The sequence below is a fragment of the Miscanthus floridulus genome, chromosome 10 (genome assembly GCF_019320115.1).
Source record: "Miscanthus floridulus cultivar M001 chromosome 10, ASM1932011v1, whole genome shotgun sequence".
Classification (NCBI taxonomy): Eukaryota; Viridiplantae; Streptophyta; class Magnoliopsida; order Poales; family Poaceae; genus Miscanthus; species Miscanthus floridulus.
The window spans coordinates 5,641,644-5,659,798 of NC_089589.1; the positions used below are offsets into that span (position 1 = coordinate 5,641,644).

An 18,155-nucleotide genomic window follows, 5' to 3' on the forward strand; every position below is an offset into this window, starting at 1 on the left:
ACTAGCCCATTAAATAGCTCACCGGATGCCATGATTCATCCTTAGAGGAAAATCATGGCATGGCTCGGTCCCTCCGTTTTTATCAGGAAAAACGCTTGAGGGAAGACAATCGCAAAGATGAACTGATCCTCGACTAGGCCCCTACTACGGGAGGGGGCTTGAGGAAAGGGAATCACCGTACCCAGGTCACACTGTGGGTGACAAAAGAAGGCCAAGGCCTTTGGAGTCCTCCCGTTTAGAAAAGCCTCCGAAGGAGTATTCTACTCCTCCGTAGGCTCGGGGGCTACTATCAGAGACCAATACTAGGGTACCCAAAGAGGAGCTAATAACCATCAGCATTGATTCGTCCGAGCAGTCAAGAGCGTGACTACAGCTCCAACCGACCCCCCAGGTGTGCAATCTCCGCCTCGCTCGAACCCTGAGGGTTGGCTCCGCCTCGCCCAACACCGAGGTCGCGGGCTCCGCCTCACCCAACCCTTGAGGGTGGCTCTACCTCGCCTGACACCGAGGCCACGGGCTCCGCCTCGCCAGACTTCTGAGGGCTGGCTCCGCCTCACCTGACCCCTGAGGGTTGGCTCTGCCTTGCCCGACACCAAGGTCGCAGGTTCCACCTCGCCCGACCCCTAAGGGCGGACTCCACCTCGCCCGACCTCTGGGGTGGGCTCCGTTTCGCTTGACACCAAGGCCGTAGGCTCCTCCTCGCCCGACCTCTAAGTGCTGGCTCCGTCTCGCCCGACCCTTGGGTTTGGGCTCTGCCTCACCCTAGCCTTGAGTTTGCGCTCTGCCTCGCCCAGCCTCTGGGGAGGAACTTCGCCTCGCCCGACTCTGAGGCTGGAGGCTCCGTCTTGCCCGACTGAGACCCATACCGCCGCCAACCACTTCAGGTCCAAGCGAATGGGACTGGGTCAAAGCTCTCACACCGGGGAGGTGACCGGCACGCTCCGATATAACCCGTGGTTGTGACGGGCCATACCTGGGGATTCGCATCAGGAACAGCGTCGGGCGTACCGGTGCTGTTCTGCCTAACCCTCGTACGGGCACTGACAGGCGCGTCAGTTCACCACAACGTCCTCCAGGACAGAGTGGAGCGCCACGACCGGGAAACGACGCCTACGCATGGCGCCAGTGACGGACTGGGCCGCGACGTGGAGCTGTCCCTATTGACGTCAACAAGGTCGGTGGGACCCGCGTGAAGGAAAAGAAGGACCTGGCGATTCTAGAGGACTTCCTCTCCTTCTCATTCTCCTCTTTTCCCTCGACTGTAACCCGTGCTTTCTCTTGGCCTATAAAAGGGAAAGCAGGGCGTCCAATGAAGGCGACACGGGAATCGATCGGATCGAAACACATCACACCGATTTGAACTCGAACCTCGAACCGATTAGAACACAAAGCACACAGCCGAGAAGCGACCGAGCCCTCAGCACCCGTTCGCTCCTCTCACCAGAGACATGGGACATGTCCCTCTCTCGACCGTTTGTAACCCCTACTACGAACTTTCAGTGCTCGTAACACGAGCAGCAACAACGAACTGGACGTAGGGACATTCTACCCGAACCAGTATAAACCTCGTGCCCTCTTAGCACACCATCCAGGACAGACGCGCAATATTAGAAATTTACTAGCCGGTGGCAACTCGAAACACCGACAATACTACTTCTACATCTATATGGATGTCAAACCATCTCCCCACCCTTTTCATCTCCCACAAACCCGCTATGCCGAAAGTAAAAAAAAACGCTCATAAAATCTAAATTGGTCGATTGGCCCAGAATCTAGACAGGAGAAACGCTACTAGGCGGACTCAAAATAAATTAGACATGAGAAACGAGAAACACATCGGCCCACCTACCGCATGTCAGGAATCCACGCGCTGCTATCCCATCCGATGCGCGCACGTCCGTAACGCTGCTAGCGCACGCGCGCCGAGGAAGACCGTCGTGCTTTTGCTGCTTTAATTCACACATCACAGACCAAAACCATGCATATACTTCCTCGGATCATAATTATCAGTCTATCTAGATTTATGATAAGTCATGATTTTTTAGTTTTGACTGTTTATAGATTATAGAAACAAAAATTACTCCCTCCGTTCTCTTTTATATTCATATTAGGTTTATCCTTAGTCAAACATTATTATTTTTAACCATCCATTTCAAAAAAAATCCCTTTATTTTTAGAACCTATGAATGATATATTATAAAAGTATCTGTATAGTGAATCTAAAAAAATTCTTAGGTCATGAACCATTTTTTTAATTTATGGTCAAAGATACAAATGTTTGACTTAGTACAAACCTAATACGATATGTAAATAAAAGTAGATGGAGTATATATTATGAAGTCATTCTCATAATAAATCTAGTGAGATCAGTCATGTTTTCAAATCCTATTGATGGACAAATTTAACAAAGTTTGACTTGGGAAAACCTTGTGATAGAAGGAAGTACCATTATATTTATATATTGGTCCAACACTACTACATAAAATCTTTGTACGGCGTTTCCAAAATGGCCTCGGAGGCGGCCGGCCTAGTTACCTGCCTCGGTTATTCGAGGCAGGGCAGCCAGGCCAGCAACCGGCCTCGGTTAATCCTTAACCGAGGCGGGCACTGTAGTATAACCGCATCGGTTAATGCGTGTTAACCGAGCCACCTCGGTTAACCTTTATTAACATTAACCGAGGCGGTTGCCTTAAGACGCCCGTCTCCGTTAACCCAAGGCAACTGCCTCGATTAAGGCCACGATTAACCGTGACCTCCTTTTGCCCGCCTCGGTTAAGCCCTTTTGTCCGCTCGGTTAAATTTTGGGTAGTAGTGCAATTGGCCTGAAAAAGGCATTTAAAAGCGTACCCCAGCACTGTAAATCAAAAGGAAAAGGAAAAAAACACTTGTAATAACTTAACTACTCTCTTTAAGCGTCCAGAAATCTCTGGCCTTTGGGGGCGTCAGCCACTGTCTGGCACTGTTCATTCCTCTCTTTTTTTGTTCCTTTTTTCATCGAATTTTTTTTCCTTTTTTCTCTTCTTTTCACGGAAATTCTTCCCCTCCAAAAAAATAAACGTGTACAACAGGCACACCCAGCCAAGCGCATGTACTGTGCTAGTATATATTAAACTGCCAGTCAACCACCACGTCACCAAAGATCCAATAGCATCTACAATTTATTTATTTATTATACCAAATAAAGAAAAGATAATAAGGAAGAGCCAATGGACAAGTAAGTTGCAGCCAACTTTGTCCTCCACACCACACATGCTGAATTCCAACTCGATCATTACTCTGTTGCAATATGATGTGTGCATGCCGGCATGCCCCCTTATGATGCAACCCCAAATAATAAAAGGGAGGAAAATTGCTGATGAGACACACGGCGCGAGTTGGTGCACACACTCAACTCAGCTGTATAAAGCCCTGGTCCACAAGCATTGCTTTGCTCCGGCCGGCGGTCATCTTGTCAGGCTCCAGCTTGCAATAGAGGGGCGAGGAGGAGGGAGGAGGAGAAGATGAGTGCCCCAGCGGGCGCCGGCGCCGGTGCCGGCGAGCGGACGATGAGCATCCGCGGCATGTTCCGGTTCGCGGACCGGGTGGACGTCCTGCTCATGGCCCTGGGCACGCTGGGGGCCATCGGCGACGGGTGCTCCACCAACCTGCTGCTCATCTTCGCCAGCGACGTGATGAACGCGCTCGGGAACGGGGGCGCCCAGGCTGCCGCCACCGGCGGCGCCAAGAGCGCGCAGTTCATGCACCAGGTGGAGAAGGTTCGTCGTGCGCCGTGCATTACCTTACTTGTACCGGCGACAAGTGCCGTCAGCTCCGAACCGTGCTCGATCAACATCGTCTGTATGCATTAATTTTTCAGTAAGTTTATTTGTTCACCTTTGTTTTTGTACTTTTTCCCGTGATGATGCAGTCGTGCCTGAATTTCGTCTACCTGGCGCTCGTGGTCCTGGCGGTGGCGTTCATGGGTAACTTCAGCTCGCTGCTCGCCACACCTAGCCTATTTATTCATGCACATCATTCACCGTACACATTCTGTTTCTCAGAACCTGCTTGCTTGCAATGAAGAACTTTCCCCTTGTTTTAACGGGAACTAACAAAAATGTTTGGTACTTACCATTTTTAATGGCAATTTTGCGTTCAAAAGGAGACATCATCTCTGGGCAGTTCTCTTTCTATATCTTAATCTATGTTACCCTACTCGGTTGCCCCATGTGTACGATGAGAGCCAAAAGAAGACATCTTTTTAGCGCTACATACAGATTTGTTTTAAAACTAATAAAGAACTGATGTCCATACTGGAAAGTCTGATTTTTCTTGTCAGGACTTATAGAATTAAATTGTTTTCTACCTATGCAACTTTCTGCAAGTTCTTACATTTTTTTTTCCAAACGAGAGGCTAAGTAAGTGGCTGGTTCTACATCTCAGGCATCTGTTTCCTGGCTGCAGAAGGGTACTCCTGGAGCCGGACGAGCGAGCGGCAGGTGCTGCGGATCCGGTACCTGTACCTGCAGGCCATCCTGCGGCAGGAGGCGGGCTTCTTCGACTCGCAGGATCAGGCCACCACCTCGGAGATCATAAACAGCATCTCCAAGGACGCCTCCCACATCCAGGAGGTCCTCAGCGAGAAGGTACGGTGCAGTACTGCAGGCAGCCAGGCACACCACCAACCCCAACCCTTCTTCCCATTCCTTCACTTCTTCACTCGTCGTCGTCAGAATTCAATCAACATAAAGAATCTTCAGTTCGTCACTCGTCAGACGTCAGAAAGACCAAAAAAATGACGAGAGTACGCTAGCTGCATACATTCCCTATCACGCTTCAGTCATATGAGATGTGACTCCATTTTCCAATGACTGCCTTGACCCAGCCTCCAGCAACACCTGTGAGGTTTTGCCCTTGTCGACTGATGGAAACCTAGCCTTTTTTTTAGGACGATCGAGGACATGTGAGAACCTGTTCGCTTACCTGTTATAATCTTGTAGACCGTCAGCGAATCCTTTTTTTTAACTAACTTGCCTGGGCACGAGCGCACGAGGATAGAAACAAGCGACCTACTACAGCAATAGAGCGTCACTGAATCAGTGGGAAATCAAACAGTTTGACCCGGAATGGCAGGCCATGTGAAGAAATGACCTATGGCCTCGGCACCGTCATCTGCCTTGTAGTCTAGTACAATCTAGGCTGACGTCTTATATTTTATCCGTCAAGCATGATCACTACTACACCATGCGGCAGACGATCCAGCTAACAAATAGCGGATAGCGGGTCAGTATCTGACGTTTATACTGTGGATTGCAGATAGCGAACGCGGACGCTAAGTTCCAATAACATTGTCTAATAATCTCAAATAATTTTTTAGCGTCAAAAAAATAATCTCAAATAATTTAGGTATATTTATATCTTAAAATGATTTTCTTACACATTAACAAATGAACTAAATACACATTAACGATAGACTAATAAACATATAACTAAAATAGTGTAAATAGATATCTAATTGTATTCGAAGAGTCGATTCTCGATCAAATACATCTTAAATTAAGCATGACCTAGACTTGGGCCGCTATAATGGACTGCTATGTCAAAAAATGGCGTTATAGCAGCTTGCTGCGCCAAATAGCGGGCGCTAAGTTCCACCAAGCCGCTACGTCGTAGCGGTAGCGGTAAGGTGCTGGCCGCTATAGCGAGCGTTACGAATGCTATTTAGTACCCTGTAAACGGTGGAAACGCTAGAAGCTAGATCCATATTCATTTGATTTTGTCATGGTCCTCATGGACCTGGATTCCTGGAAGGCACGCAGGAGCAGGACCGTAACAAGGAACATGCGGGGTGCTGCTTACATGAGGCATAAATCACACAATGAAATTGAGTAAGGTACCCCATAAAGATACATGGTGTATTCTAGCCTGGCTACCATCTAAGCCTGAGCAGCCTTGGCCTGCTCCCATCAAGCCAATCTGCAATTGTTTGGTTGCCTGCATTATTTAAGCCTGGCTAACAAATGGAGTGTTTGGTTGCCCGGTTTACTTTGTATACAATCACCTCTTCTTGGAGCCGGTAACTTTGCCCCCTTTGACACATTATCACAAACAGGTGGTGGGCACTGGGCACCTCGCCGGTGGTGGTGGAGGACGCGCCGACGGCAATGAGGTCGCATTGGCCGGCGAATAAGACGAGCTCCTCGCGGGTGGGGAACCCGTGGACGTGAGGATCTAGCTGGGGAAGCAGGTGACCGGCGCGCAGACGCCAGGGAGGTGGAGGGAGGTGGAAGGATCTAGAACACACGGACGCCGGGGAGCTTAGTCGGATGTGGTCGCTGGAGATCTAGAAGGAGTTCGCGTGTGAAAGCTCTAGTTTGGTTTTGGTGAATTGATGAAACCCTAAGTGCTAACCCATTGCTCTAAGTGATTATGAGATAGGGTAGCACATTCCAAGTGGTGAAGCAAATGGTGAAGATCATGATGATGGTGGAGGCCATGGTGATGATCAAGTGCTCGGGCTTGGAAAAGAAAAAAGAGAAAAACAAAAAACTCAAGGCAAAGGTATACTTAATATGAGCTCTTTCTTTTGGTGATCAAGACACATAATGTGTGTGATCACATTTAGGATAGATAGTTGTACTATTAAGAGGGGTAAAACTCGTATCGAAATGCGGTTATCAAAGTGCCACTAGATGTTCTAACTCATTGCGTATGCATTTAGATTCTAGTGAGTGCTAACACCCTTGAAAATGTTTGTGAAAATATACTAACACACGTGCACAAGATGATACACTTAGCGGTTAGCACATTTGAGCAAGGGTGGCAAAATTGGAGAAGTGGAGGAGGCTTCCCGAGGTGACCGGACGTTGCCTAGGCAGTGACTGGACTCGGTGAAAGGTCCTAATATGGCTAGAGGGGGTGAATAGCCTATTTAAAAATCTACAAACCAACTAGAGCAATTTGATTAGTATAACAAATAGCGAAATGCAAACTTGCTCTAGCTCTACAAGGGTTGCAAGCCACCTATCCAACAATTCTATTTGCTATGATCACTAGACACATAATTTGCTATGTCACTACTCACTAAGAGCTCTCACACTTGCTACACTAAAGAGCTCCACTAGATGAACTTAAGCTACAAAGCAAGCTCTCAATTCTAGTTACACTAAAGAGTTTGCTACAACTAGTTTGCGGGAATGTAAATGAGTAAGCTGATTATACCGCCGCGTAGAGGAGTGAACCAATCACAAGATGAATACTAACTCAATCACTGGAGAATACCAAAGGGCAAGAGACAACTAATTTTTCTCCCGAGGTTCACGTGCTTGCCGGCACGCTAGTCCCCGTTGTGTCGACTAACGCTTGGTGGTTCGGCGGCTAAGAGGTGTTGCACGAACCTCGTCCACACACTTGGACACCGCAAGAACCTACCCACAAGTGAGGTAACTTAATGACACGAGTAATCCACTAGAGTTACCTTTCGGCGCTCCACCGGAAAAGGCACAAGACCCCTCACAATCACCGGGAGATGGCCACGAACAATCACCAACTCATGCCAGTCCTCCTCCGCTACTCCAAGCCGTCTAGGTGGCGGCAACCACCAAGAGCAACAAGCGAATCCCGTAGCGAAACACGAACACCAAGTGCCTCTAGATGCAATCACTCAAGCAATGCACTTGGATTCTCTCCCAATCTCACAAAGATGATGAATCAATGATGGAGATGAGTGGGAGGGCTTTGGCTAAGCTCACAAGGTTGCTATGTCAATGCAAATGGCCAAGAGGGTGAGCTTGAGCCGGCCATGAGGCTTAAATAGAGAGCCCCCACGAATAGAGTCGTTGGCTCTCTGTTCACTGAAAAAACGAGGCAACCAGACACGCCTGTCGTATTGACCGGACGCAGGACCCCAGCGTCCGGTCCTCAGATCTTTGCCACATGTCCCCTACTTCAAATACTGATCACCCGATCTCAACGGTCATTAGTGTATTTAAGTTGTGACCGAACGCGCTGCTCGAAGTGACCGGACGCACCAACACCAGCGTCCGGTCGTTTCCAGTAAGGTTCCACTCACGACCGGACGCGTTCGGTCATGCCCGACCGGACTCGCCCAGCGTCCGATCACTCGCCCACTTCTCTGTGCGCTGCCACATCATCATGACCGGATGATGAATAGTGTTCAGCCAGAGTCCAGTCGCCTATGTCCGGTCAAGTGACCGAGGGTGGCCTTCAGTGCGTGCCACTGACCGGACGCAGGACCCCAGCGTCCGGTCACTACGTGACCAGTGTCCGGTGCACTCTGTGAAATCCTGTCTTTTCTGTACAGGACGCCGGTGGCACTGTTGGACTGTCCGCACTCTACGGGTGGACACTCCACCGATGAAGTTTTTGAACCCTTGCTCCAAAGTGCTAAACACAATGTGTATCACCTTTGTGCATGTGTGTTAGCATATTTTTCACAAACATTTTCAAGGGTGTTAGCACTCCACTAGATCCTAAATGCATATGCAATGAGTTAGAGCATCTAGTGGCACTTTGATAACCGCATTTTGATACGAGTTCCACCCCTCTTAATAAAATGGCTATCAATCCTAAATATGATCACACTCTCTAAGTGTCTCGATCACTAAACCAAAAAGTTCCTATCAATTTCACCTTTACCTTGAGCTTTTTGTTTTTCTTTCCTCTTTTCTAAGTCCAAGCATTTGATCATCACCATGCCATCATCATCATGATATCATGATCTTCATTTGCTTCATCACTTGGAGTAGTGCTACCTATCTCATAATCACTTTGATAAACTAGGTTAGCACTAAGGGTTTCATCAATTCACCGAAACCAAACTAGAGCTTTCACTCGGGCCTACGTCCGGTCAGTGGCGCGCAGTGTGGCATCGCCTTGGTCCCTCGATCGGATGCTGAAGAGAAGGCAGGACCGAACGTGCAGGGGGTGCATCTGGTCACTCATGATGTACGCTGATGCAAGCACTAAGAAGAGGAAGGAAGGAGAGGACGCTGGCGTGGGTCCGATCACCATTGACCAAACGTGTCATGTTGTGAAAAAGGCGCTCGGGGAGCTTACTAGAAATGACTGGACTCGGCGTGGGCGCGAGTCAGGTCTATGCAGCGGCGTGTCCTGTCAGTGGCTCGAGGGCACGGGTGCGCGCGTGATCGGACGCTGGCTTGGCGCGTCAGGTCGGCGTTGGCGCGTCCGGTCTTCACTTGACACATGGCACGGGCGTTGGTGACTTTTGGGATCGGTCAGCTATGCTTGAATGAGGGCAACATGTGGCCGCCATCTAGTGACCGGACGTTGGCTCAGGTGCGTCTGGTCGCTTCAACCAGCGTGTCCAGTCAGTGCGCAGTGGGCTCTGTGTTGAGCCCACCAGCTTTATTTCGTGGGGGCTTCTATTTAAGCCCCATGGCCGACTCTAGCTCACTCTCTTGGCCATTTTCATTGACATAGCAACCTAGTGAGCTAAGCCAAAGCCCTCACACTCATCTCCATCATTGATTCTTCATCTTTGTGAGAGATTGGGAGTAAATCCAAGTGCATTGCTTGAGTGATTGCATCTAGAGGCACTTGGTGATTGTGTTTCGCTGCAGATTTCACTTGTTACTCTTGGTGGTTGCCACCACCTAGATGGCTTGGTGCAGTGAGGATCGTTGAGCGAAGGAAGGTGCTTGTCTTTGGCTCCGATCGTGATGATTATGAGGGGTTCTTGACCTTTTCCCCGCGGAGAGCCAAAAGATACTCTAGTGGATTGCTCATAGCTTATGGATCCTCATCTTGTGTTGGTTGTGCGGCACCCGATTATAGGTTAGGTGTGTGATGCCTATTAGTGCGTGAACCTCCAAGTGGGTGAATCGCTACAACGAGGATGTAGCTTGCCGGCAAGCAAGTGAACCTCGAGGATAAATCATTGTGTCATCATTATCTCTAGGTTTCTATTGTGATTGATTGATCATCTGTTGCCACGGCGGTATAAATATCACTACCTCTCTTGCATTTACTTTCCTAGTGTAGCTAAGCTCTTTATTGTAATTAGTCTTGAGAGCTAGCTTGTGTCTTGTTAGTTTGGTTAGTGAGGCTCTTTAGGTTGTCCTTGAGAGCTCACTAACTTAGAGAGCAGTGACTTAGCCTCTTGAGTGAAATAGAGATCATAGATAACTAGAATTATGGATAGGAGGCTTGTATTTTTAGTAGACTAGCGCAACACTCGCTTCACCGTTTAATTATCTAACCATTTGGCTTAAGTATTGTTGTAGAAATTTTTAATAGGCTATTCACCTCCCCTCTAGCAATTAGGACTTTTTAGTGTGGTGGCCTCCCACTTGCTTGCCCATATTGCCGGTGACCGCCCGTGGCTCCGTGGCCAGCTCGCAGAGAAGATGCACGGATAGAGGAGGAGATTTCACCGCTGATTTCACGAGCTCCACCGTGCGTCCCTCCATGAGCTCCCAGATACAGAGGAGGACCAGATGCGGAGGAGCACAATGCCCTTGCCAGCGAGCTCTAGGAGGAATCCCTCCCGACCCTTGCGCCCACCCAGCATGGGGTGGTCTCCAGACGCGGTAGTGAGAATGGAGGGGGAGAGGAGATCTCGTCGGGGGGAGCAGAGCTCGACGCCATCGGTGAGGGGGGAGAGTGTTTGCTGTTGGGTGCGATGGCGATGAGGAGAACCTATACGGTCGCTTAGCCACACCTGGCTCCCAAAGAACGATCGGCCCCTGCGTTTTTCTATAGCCTAGCTAAGGGGGTGGTCGGTGGCACTATGGAGCCTGGCTTCAGCCTTCAAACAAAGCAACCAAACAGCCCAAAGCTAGCTTCCTGGAGCCTGGTTGGGGGTTAGCCACCAAACCAAACAAGCACATATACATCCTCGTCTGATATCCAAACATGCAGGGCCGACAGCGGCCCCACGGCTCCGCTCTCGCGCAAGCTCCTAGACGGGTCTGCCATCATCGATCCAAACTAAGCGGTGATCGTTGTGGTCGTTTATAAGGCGGTGCGGTGGTGCACTCACCCTACCATGCATGGTGGCGCGTGGCCCTACCCAATCTGGCGGTGCGCTCGCCCCTGCCAGGCGCGGCGACGCGTGGCCCTCTGACTTGGCGATGCGCTTGACCCTGCCCGAAGCGGCGGAGCGCTTGCGTGCTCCTAGGCTCATCGAAGTGGTGGTGCGATCGTCGGCTCGCTCCGGCCGGTCCCAACATTGTGTCTGTGTGCCCCTGCCTATGGCTCCACGCTTGAGGATCGACCCAGCGGTGCTTCCAGAGACAAAAGAGGAGTCGTGCCTAGATCTAGAGGTTGTGACCAATGGCGGCGCTTGAACGGGTCATCCCCCCTCTAGCCCTAGTGTGGCCGCTGGAGCTCACATCTAGAGGTAGGGCATCAGCGGGCCCCTATGGTGCCAGTAATGGAGGTGGTCGGTAGGGCGGCAGGTAGTGGCAAGGCGTCACGGCGTCGTCCCTTTGGGCGGCGGCGGGTGTGGCGGAGGATGGTGGTGACCTAAGCGTCTACGGTCAGTCCTCGGCAGGGAAAAGGCAGATCCAGCGGAGGTGGGTCCATAGGCAGTTGTGTCCTAGGGGCGGCGCCGCGACAGTAGCTTGAGCGCTGGTGCAAGGATCTCAGTGAGGAGGAGGCGGATCCCATTGGCAGCGGTGGCTTGGGAGTCCAGGCGGAAGAGGATATCCTTGGCGGCAGCGATAGAGGACTCCGGTAGAGGCGACGATCATGATCCCAATGATGGTGTTGCCCTATGGGCAACGGAGGCCTATGAATCTGGCGAAGTAGAAGCTAGTGTCTGATCGGCTAGTTGTGATTGGACGGCGACCAATGAAGGTGGGCTAACCAGCGACACGTGGCGTCAGCTCACTCGAAGCGGATGAAGATGGTACCAGCGGAGGTTCACAGCGATGGCGCACTAGGGGCGACGGCGACTTGATGACTTCCACTCACCGAATCTCGATGTTTCATGAGAGGAAGTCGAGAAGCAGGGATGTGCCAAGGTCATCGTTTTTTTCCTTTTTTTGGTTGTGTATGAAACTTTGTTGTGGTATTGGTCTTAGGATTCTTGTGTCCTTTTGACTCTGTATATCCTCTATGGATATAGAGGTGGGGTTAATAAAAATTCATTATCTAAAAGATATACTCCCTCATCCAATATAGATGGCATTTTAGTTATGAATCAAAACAATAGCTACACTATCATCTATTGTGAGGCGAATCAAGTAATCCTAAACAAATACTGCCTCTGTTCAAAAATTATAAGTCGCTTTGACTTTTTTGGTTCATTCATTTTGCTATGTATATAGACATATTATTATATCTACTAAATGCGTAATAAAATGGATGTACCAAAAAAGTCAAAACGACTTATAATTTAGAACGGATGGAGTACTTCCTCTATTTTAATTTATTATATATAGATAGTTTTGGCATTTGTAAATATACAACTTTTATTGTATATCTAGACATATAAGTTGCATAACAATTTTTATTATATATCTAAACATGTACCTAGAATAAAAAAACGACTGATGATTTAGGACACAATGTGGTACTATATCTAAAGAAAAGACGAATAAACAACCCACCTTATTTCCGGTGTTAGCTGGATGCAGGATGCATCACCGGGCTAAAGATGCGTCGCTGGGGTAGGAAAATTGTTTTATTTTTTTTATAAAAAGAAATAAAAAACACGTGCTTGTCGTCCACTCGGAGCGAAGGTCGATGCCGCTCGCCGTGCACACGGAGGACGATGGGGCGCACGCGGAGGCCGTCATCCGTAACGGTGCGGCTCCAGCTCCCTCTCTTCTTCTCACCCTGCGTTCCTACCTCCACACCACAGCTTCTTGGTCCGGCAGATCCCTGTCTCTGCGCCCCTTCGCTATGGCAAGGAGGGGAGGACTGAGGACGACGCGGCAGCGGCCAGGGCGCCTGCACCTCATCGCTATCAGCGAGGAGACGGAGGACGGCGGCAGCAGCCAATGCCCCTTCTCTATCGGCGAGGAGAGGGAGGATGGCAACGGCGGAGGTGCCCGCTCAAATCCTCTGCCCACAACCTGTTCGACGAAATACTTCTATGGAGGTAAACTTAACCATGTTCAGATGTGGTGATTGTATCTTGGACAAAGTAACCAACCAAACACAGAATTTCTTATACAGGCTAAGCTAGCCAATGCAACCAAACAAGTGCATCTTGGATTTTTTGAAGCCAGGCTATGGCTGCCCAGGATTAGTTGGCTAGCCAGACCAGGTTTTAAACATGAACCAAACACACCCAAACTACTTGGATGATCTAGACGTACACCCACACTCTTTAGTCTTTACATACTTGAAAAAAAAAAGACAAGCTGAAATAATTTATCCAGCTTCCAGAAAAAATGAATGCGTGAAAATAAAAGAGCAGGGCAGAACTCCACGTAATATAATTCAGTTTTGGTTCATCATTCATCAAGGAGAAATAACAGCATGATTGGTTGATTTTCATAAAATCTGGAACAGGTCCCTCTATTTCTGATGCACTCTACGGTCTTCGTCTCCGGACTAGGCTTTGCCACTTATTTCTGCTGGAGGCTGGCTCTGGTTTCTTTTCCTCTGGTCCTGCTTCTCATAATCCCAGGGCTCATCTACGGCAAGTACCTTCTCTACCTGTCCCGCCAGTCACGCCATGAGTACGCCAAGGCGAATTCCCTGGTCCAGCAAGCTCTGGGCTCTATCAAGACCGTTTACTCCTTCACAGCCGAGAAAAGGATCATCCAGAAATACACAGCAATCCTTGACAAGACGATCAAGCTGGGGATCAAACAAGGCATTGCAAAGGGTCTTGCTGTTGGGTTCATGGGCCTTTCTTTTGCCATTTGGGCGTTTCTCGCATGGTACGGTGGCAGATTGGTGATGTTACATCATGTAAGTGGTGGAAGGATATATGCTGCTGGGATTTCATTCGTCTTGGGTGGCCTGTATGTTTCTTGTACTCTTTAAGCCTTACTGACTTCATGACTCCATCTGATCATGTTTCTTGTACTCTTTAAGCCTTACTGACTTCATGATTCCATCTGATCATGTAGAAATAGAAGCTTAACTAACAATCTTTTACTGAATGTTGCAGATCCCTTGGAATGGCACTCCCTGAACTGAAACATTTCACTGAGGCATCTGTTGCTGCCACAAGAATCCTTGATCGGATAAACCGTGTTCCCCAGATTAATGCTGATGACCCAAAAGGCCTTATTTTGGATCAAATTCAGGGAGAGCTCGAATTTGAATCTGTCCGTTTCGTGTACCCATCAAGACCAAATATGCCAGTCCTCAAAAACTTCAACCTCCAGATTCCTGCTGGGCGAACTATTGCTTTGGTTGGGTCCAGTGGCAGCGGCAAGTCAACAGCAATAGCTTTAGTGCAGCGCTTCTATGATGCCAGTGAAGGAACTGTCAAAATTGATGGTTTTGACATTAAAGGACTCCAGCTCAAATGGATCAGGAGCAAAATGGGGCTAGTCAGCCAGGATCATGCATTGTTTGGTACTTCAATAAAAGAGAACATCTTGTTTGGCAAACCAGATGGGACCATGGATGAGGTTTATGCAGCAGCTATGACAGCAAATGCTCACAACTTCATAAGGGGGCTTCCAGAGGAATATGAGACTAAGGTACGCGCATCAAAAGTGAAAAGGAACATTCAGCCACCTTAATTCCATGTCTCATACATACTTTATGGTCCATTCTTGCAGATTGGTGAGCGTGGAGCATTGTTATCAGGTGGCCAAAAGCAGCGTATTGCCATTGCAAGGGCGATAATTAAGAACCCTGCTATACTCTTGCTCGATGAAGCCACAAGTGCACTTGATTCAGAATCAGAAAACTTGGTACAGCATGCACTTGATCAAGCATCCACGGGACGAACAACACTGGTAAATTGTCACTGCTTCCACTCTTCATACCTTTTTTGTGGAAACTCACTCTTCATACTTTATAACCCTTATATCAGAACTTCTTGAATTACTTAGAACTTCAGCTTTTTGAAGAGAAAATCATTTGACGTTGAATCCCTGATTATTCATTAACAATGGTTAGGTAGTAGCTCATAAGCTCTCAACTGTGAAGAACGCTGATCAGATCGCAGTAGTTGATGGGGGTACAATCGTTGAAATTGGTACACATGATGAACTGATCAGCAAGGGTGGCCCGTACTCGAGACTTGTGAAATTGCAGATGGTAAGCTACATTGATCAAGAAAATGAACAATTTAGGGCTTCCTCAGTGGCCAGGACAAGTACCAGCCGTCACAGCATGTCCAGAGCAAGTCCAATGCCACTAACACCAGCTATCTTAAAGGAAAATAATTCTGATGTTCCTCCACCTGCACCATCTTTCTCCAGGCTTCTTGCAATGAACGCACCTGAGTGGAGGCAGGCAGTCTTAGGCAGTTTATCTGCATTGGTATATGGTTCATTGCAGCCCATCTATGCCATAACCATCGGAGGAATGATTGCTGTATTCTTTGTTCAGGACCAAAATGAGATGAATGCAAATATCAAACGCTATGCCTTGATCTTCTGCTCACTGTCCTTGGTATCCATTGTTGTGAATCTATTACAACACTACAATTTTGCATACATGGGGGAGCATCTTGTTAGGCGCATCCGGGTTCAAGTACTTGAGAAGATCTTAACCTTTGAGGCAGCATGGTTTGATGAAGAAACTAATTCAAGCGGTGCATTGTGCTCTCGGCTAAGCAATGAGGCTTCTCTTGTCAAAACCCTTGTTGCAGATAGAATATCCTTACTGCTTCAAACAGCTTCCGGAATTATAATTGCGGTGACAATGGGCCTGATTGTAGCTTGGAAACTTGCTCTTGTCATGATAGCTGTACAGCCATCTACAATGATATGCTATTATGCAAAAAAAGTGGTTCTCTCAAACGTGTCAAGGGACTTGGCAAAGGCTCAGCATCATAGCACCCAGATTGCCATAGAAGCTGTTTACAACCACAGGATGGTAACCTCCTTTGGATGCTCATTGAAGGTTCTTCAGCTATTCGAGCATGCACAAGAGGAACCCTTGAAAAAAGCAAGGAAGAAATCATGGGTAGCAGGGATAACCACAGGGTTGTCACCTTGCCTCTCGTTCTTGTCATGGGCACTGGCCTTCTGGTATGGTGGGAAGCTGGCACAGTCTGGGGAGATATCAGCGGGTGATGTTTTCAAAACCTTTTTCGTGCTGGTGAGCACAGGAAAGCTGATTGCTGATGCTGGTAGCATGACATCTGACCTGGCAAAGGGAGCAAATGCAGTTGCTTCAGTATTTGAGGTGCTAGATAGGAAATCCATCTCTCCAAAAAATTCACAGGTAACAAACTCATTCGTAAGCATCATACAGAATACATATCGGCAAAGCAGTTATGCGAGTATAGAATGATTTTACAACGCGGTCTTGCTATGAGTGAGAATAATATACATCTATTTTGCAGGTGGAGAAGGAAGATCAGAAGAAGAAAATAGAAGGTAGAACAGAATTCAAGGAGGTAGGTTTTGCATATCCAACAAGACCAGAATGCCTTATCCTACAGGATTTTAGCTTGGACGTGAAAGAAGGAACGAGTGTTGGCCTGGTTGGGAGAAGCGGTTGTGGTAAATCAACTATCATAGGTTTGATCCAGAGGTTCTACGATGTTGATAGGGGGGCCGTAAGAATTGATGGTATGGATGTGAGGGAGATGAATATTCTCTGGTTCCGAGGATTTACAGCTCTTGTTAGTCAGGAGCCTGCAATGTTTTCGGGCAGTGTCAGGGACAACATTGCTTTTGGTAAACCAGAAGCTGATGAAGATGAGATTGTCGAAGCTGCAAAAGCTGCAAACGCACATGAGTTAATCTCGTAAGTCTTTTTACTTGTTTCTATTCCAAAATTGTATAAATCTTGCAAGCATGCCTTTTATTTCAACTCGCATTGTATAACACAAGGAACTAAGTTGATTATTTTTCAGATCCTTGGAGGATGGATACGATACTGATTGCGGAGAGCATGGTATACAGCTCTCAGGGGGACAGAAGCAAAGAATTGCAATTGCAAGGGCAATAATCCGGAATCCAGCAATACTACTACTTGATGAAGCAACAAGTGCGCTTGATGCGCAGTCAGAGCAAGTGGTGCAGGAAGCTCTTGATCGAATAATGTCAGGGAGGACCACAATTGTGGTGGCACATCGACTAAACACAATCAAGAATGTGGACTCGATTGCTTTCCTGGGAGAGGGTACAGTGGTGGAGCGTGGCTCTTACCCGGAGCTCATGAACAAGAAGGGAGCATTCTACAACCTCGCAACTCTTCAGAAGTAACTGACTGTATGTAATGTAAACTATTATATCTAATGAAACTCCTGCAGTAATTGATATTATTGCTAGGTTACTATAGCACAGAAGCAGCACTCCTAAGCTAGTTTTCAAGCAACTCTTTCAATAACCAGTTAACATATAAATATATATATTTGACACAATCTTCGCCTTTCAAAGTTTCTGGTGGGCTAAGATTGGCAAAAAAATATATAAAGAAATGATAATATGGCCTAGTAACTAAAAAAAAGTATGATAAGGAAAAGCAAGCATTATAAATCACTTAAATGCAACGTAAGTCTGAAGCAGATAAAATATTTAGAACATACACTTACAATATGTGTCAAACATATGCAACATCTAGATAAAACAATTGCAACTTGCAACATGAAAACACTTATTGCAACATAAAACTGAAACAACTGAAATATTTCAAACATACTCTTGCAGCATATGTGTGAAACATATGCAACATCCAAATATGCACACTTGCAACATACATCTGAAAAAAGCAGATGAAACATTTAGAACGGATGCTTGCAACATACGTGTACAACCATTGCAACATGTGCAACATCACGATCTATTTTTGTTGATGCAAAAGTGGATCTGCAAACACAAAGGGCTAATACCCGAATCGATATCCAAAGCGTGCCAGTCGATTTGACCTGCTAATCGACAAGGATGAAGATACGAACACTTTAGTCCTGACAACAGCGATACGCCCGGAAGTCACGGCCAAGAGGTGCTCACACGGAACTCAAGAATCGCCGAAGGTCGCACTGAAACGATGCAGCTCGCCGAATCAATGAGAACTCGTAAAAAAAAGGAAAAATATGC

The 18,155-nt window shown here is 47.6% G+C and overlaps 1 protein-coding gene across 6 annotated transcripts; it reads left to right on the forward strand.

The window, feature by feature from the left end:
• Nucleotides 1-3,500: 3,500 nt before the first annotated feature.
• LOC136487548 (putative ABC transporter B family member 8) lies at nucleotides 3,501-17,423 on the forward strand. Of its 6 annotated transcripts, XM_066484670.1 has the most exons (9): nucleotides 3,501-3,755; nucleotides 3,908-3,962; nucleotides 4,444-4,625; nucleotides 13,486-13,943; nucleotides 14,093-14,633; nucleotides 14,715-14,894; nucleotides 15,058-16,332; nucleotides 16,454-16,860; nucleotides 16,970-17,423. In XM_066484670.1, exons 1-9 carry the CDS (start codon nucleotides 3,501-3,503, stop codon nucleotides 17,319-17,321), a joined length of 3,705 nt encoding a protein of 1,234 aa, XP_066340767.1. In that variant the 3' UTR covers nucleotides 17,322-17,423. The 6 variants fall into 6 exon arrangements, with proteins under 6 accessions (XP_066340767.1, XP_066340768.1, XP_066340773.1 ...); XM_066484672.1 differs by lacking the exons at nucleotides 3,501-3,755; nucleotides 3,908-3,962; nucleotides 4,444-4,625 and adding exons at nucleotides 12,696-12,772; nucleotides 12,830-13,069; XM_066484673.1 differs by lacking the exons at nucleotides 3,501-3,755; nucleotides 3,908-3,962; nucleotides 4,444-4,625 and adding exons at nucleotides 12,707-12,772; nucleotides 12,846-13,069.
• The last annotated feature ends 732 nt before the right edge of the window (nucleotides 17,424-18,155 follow it).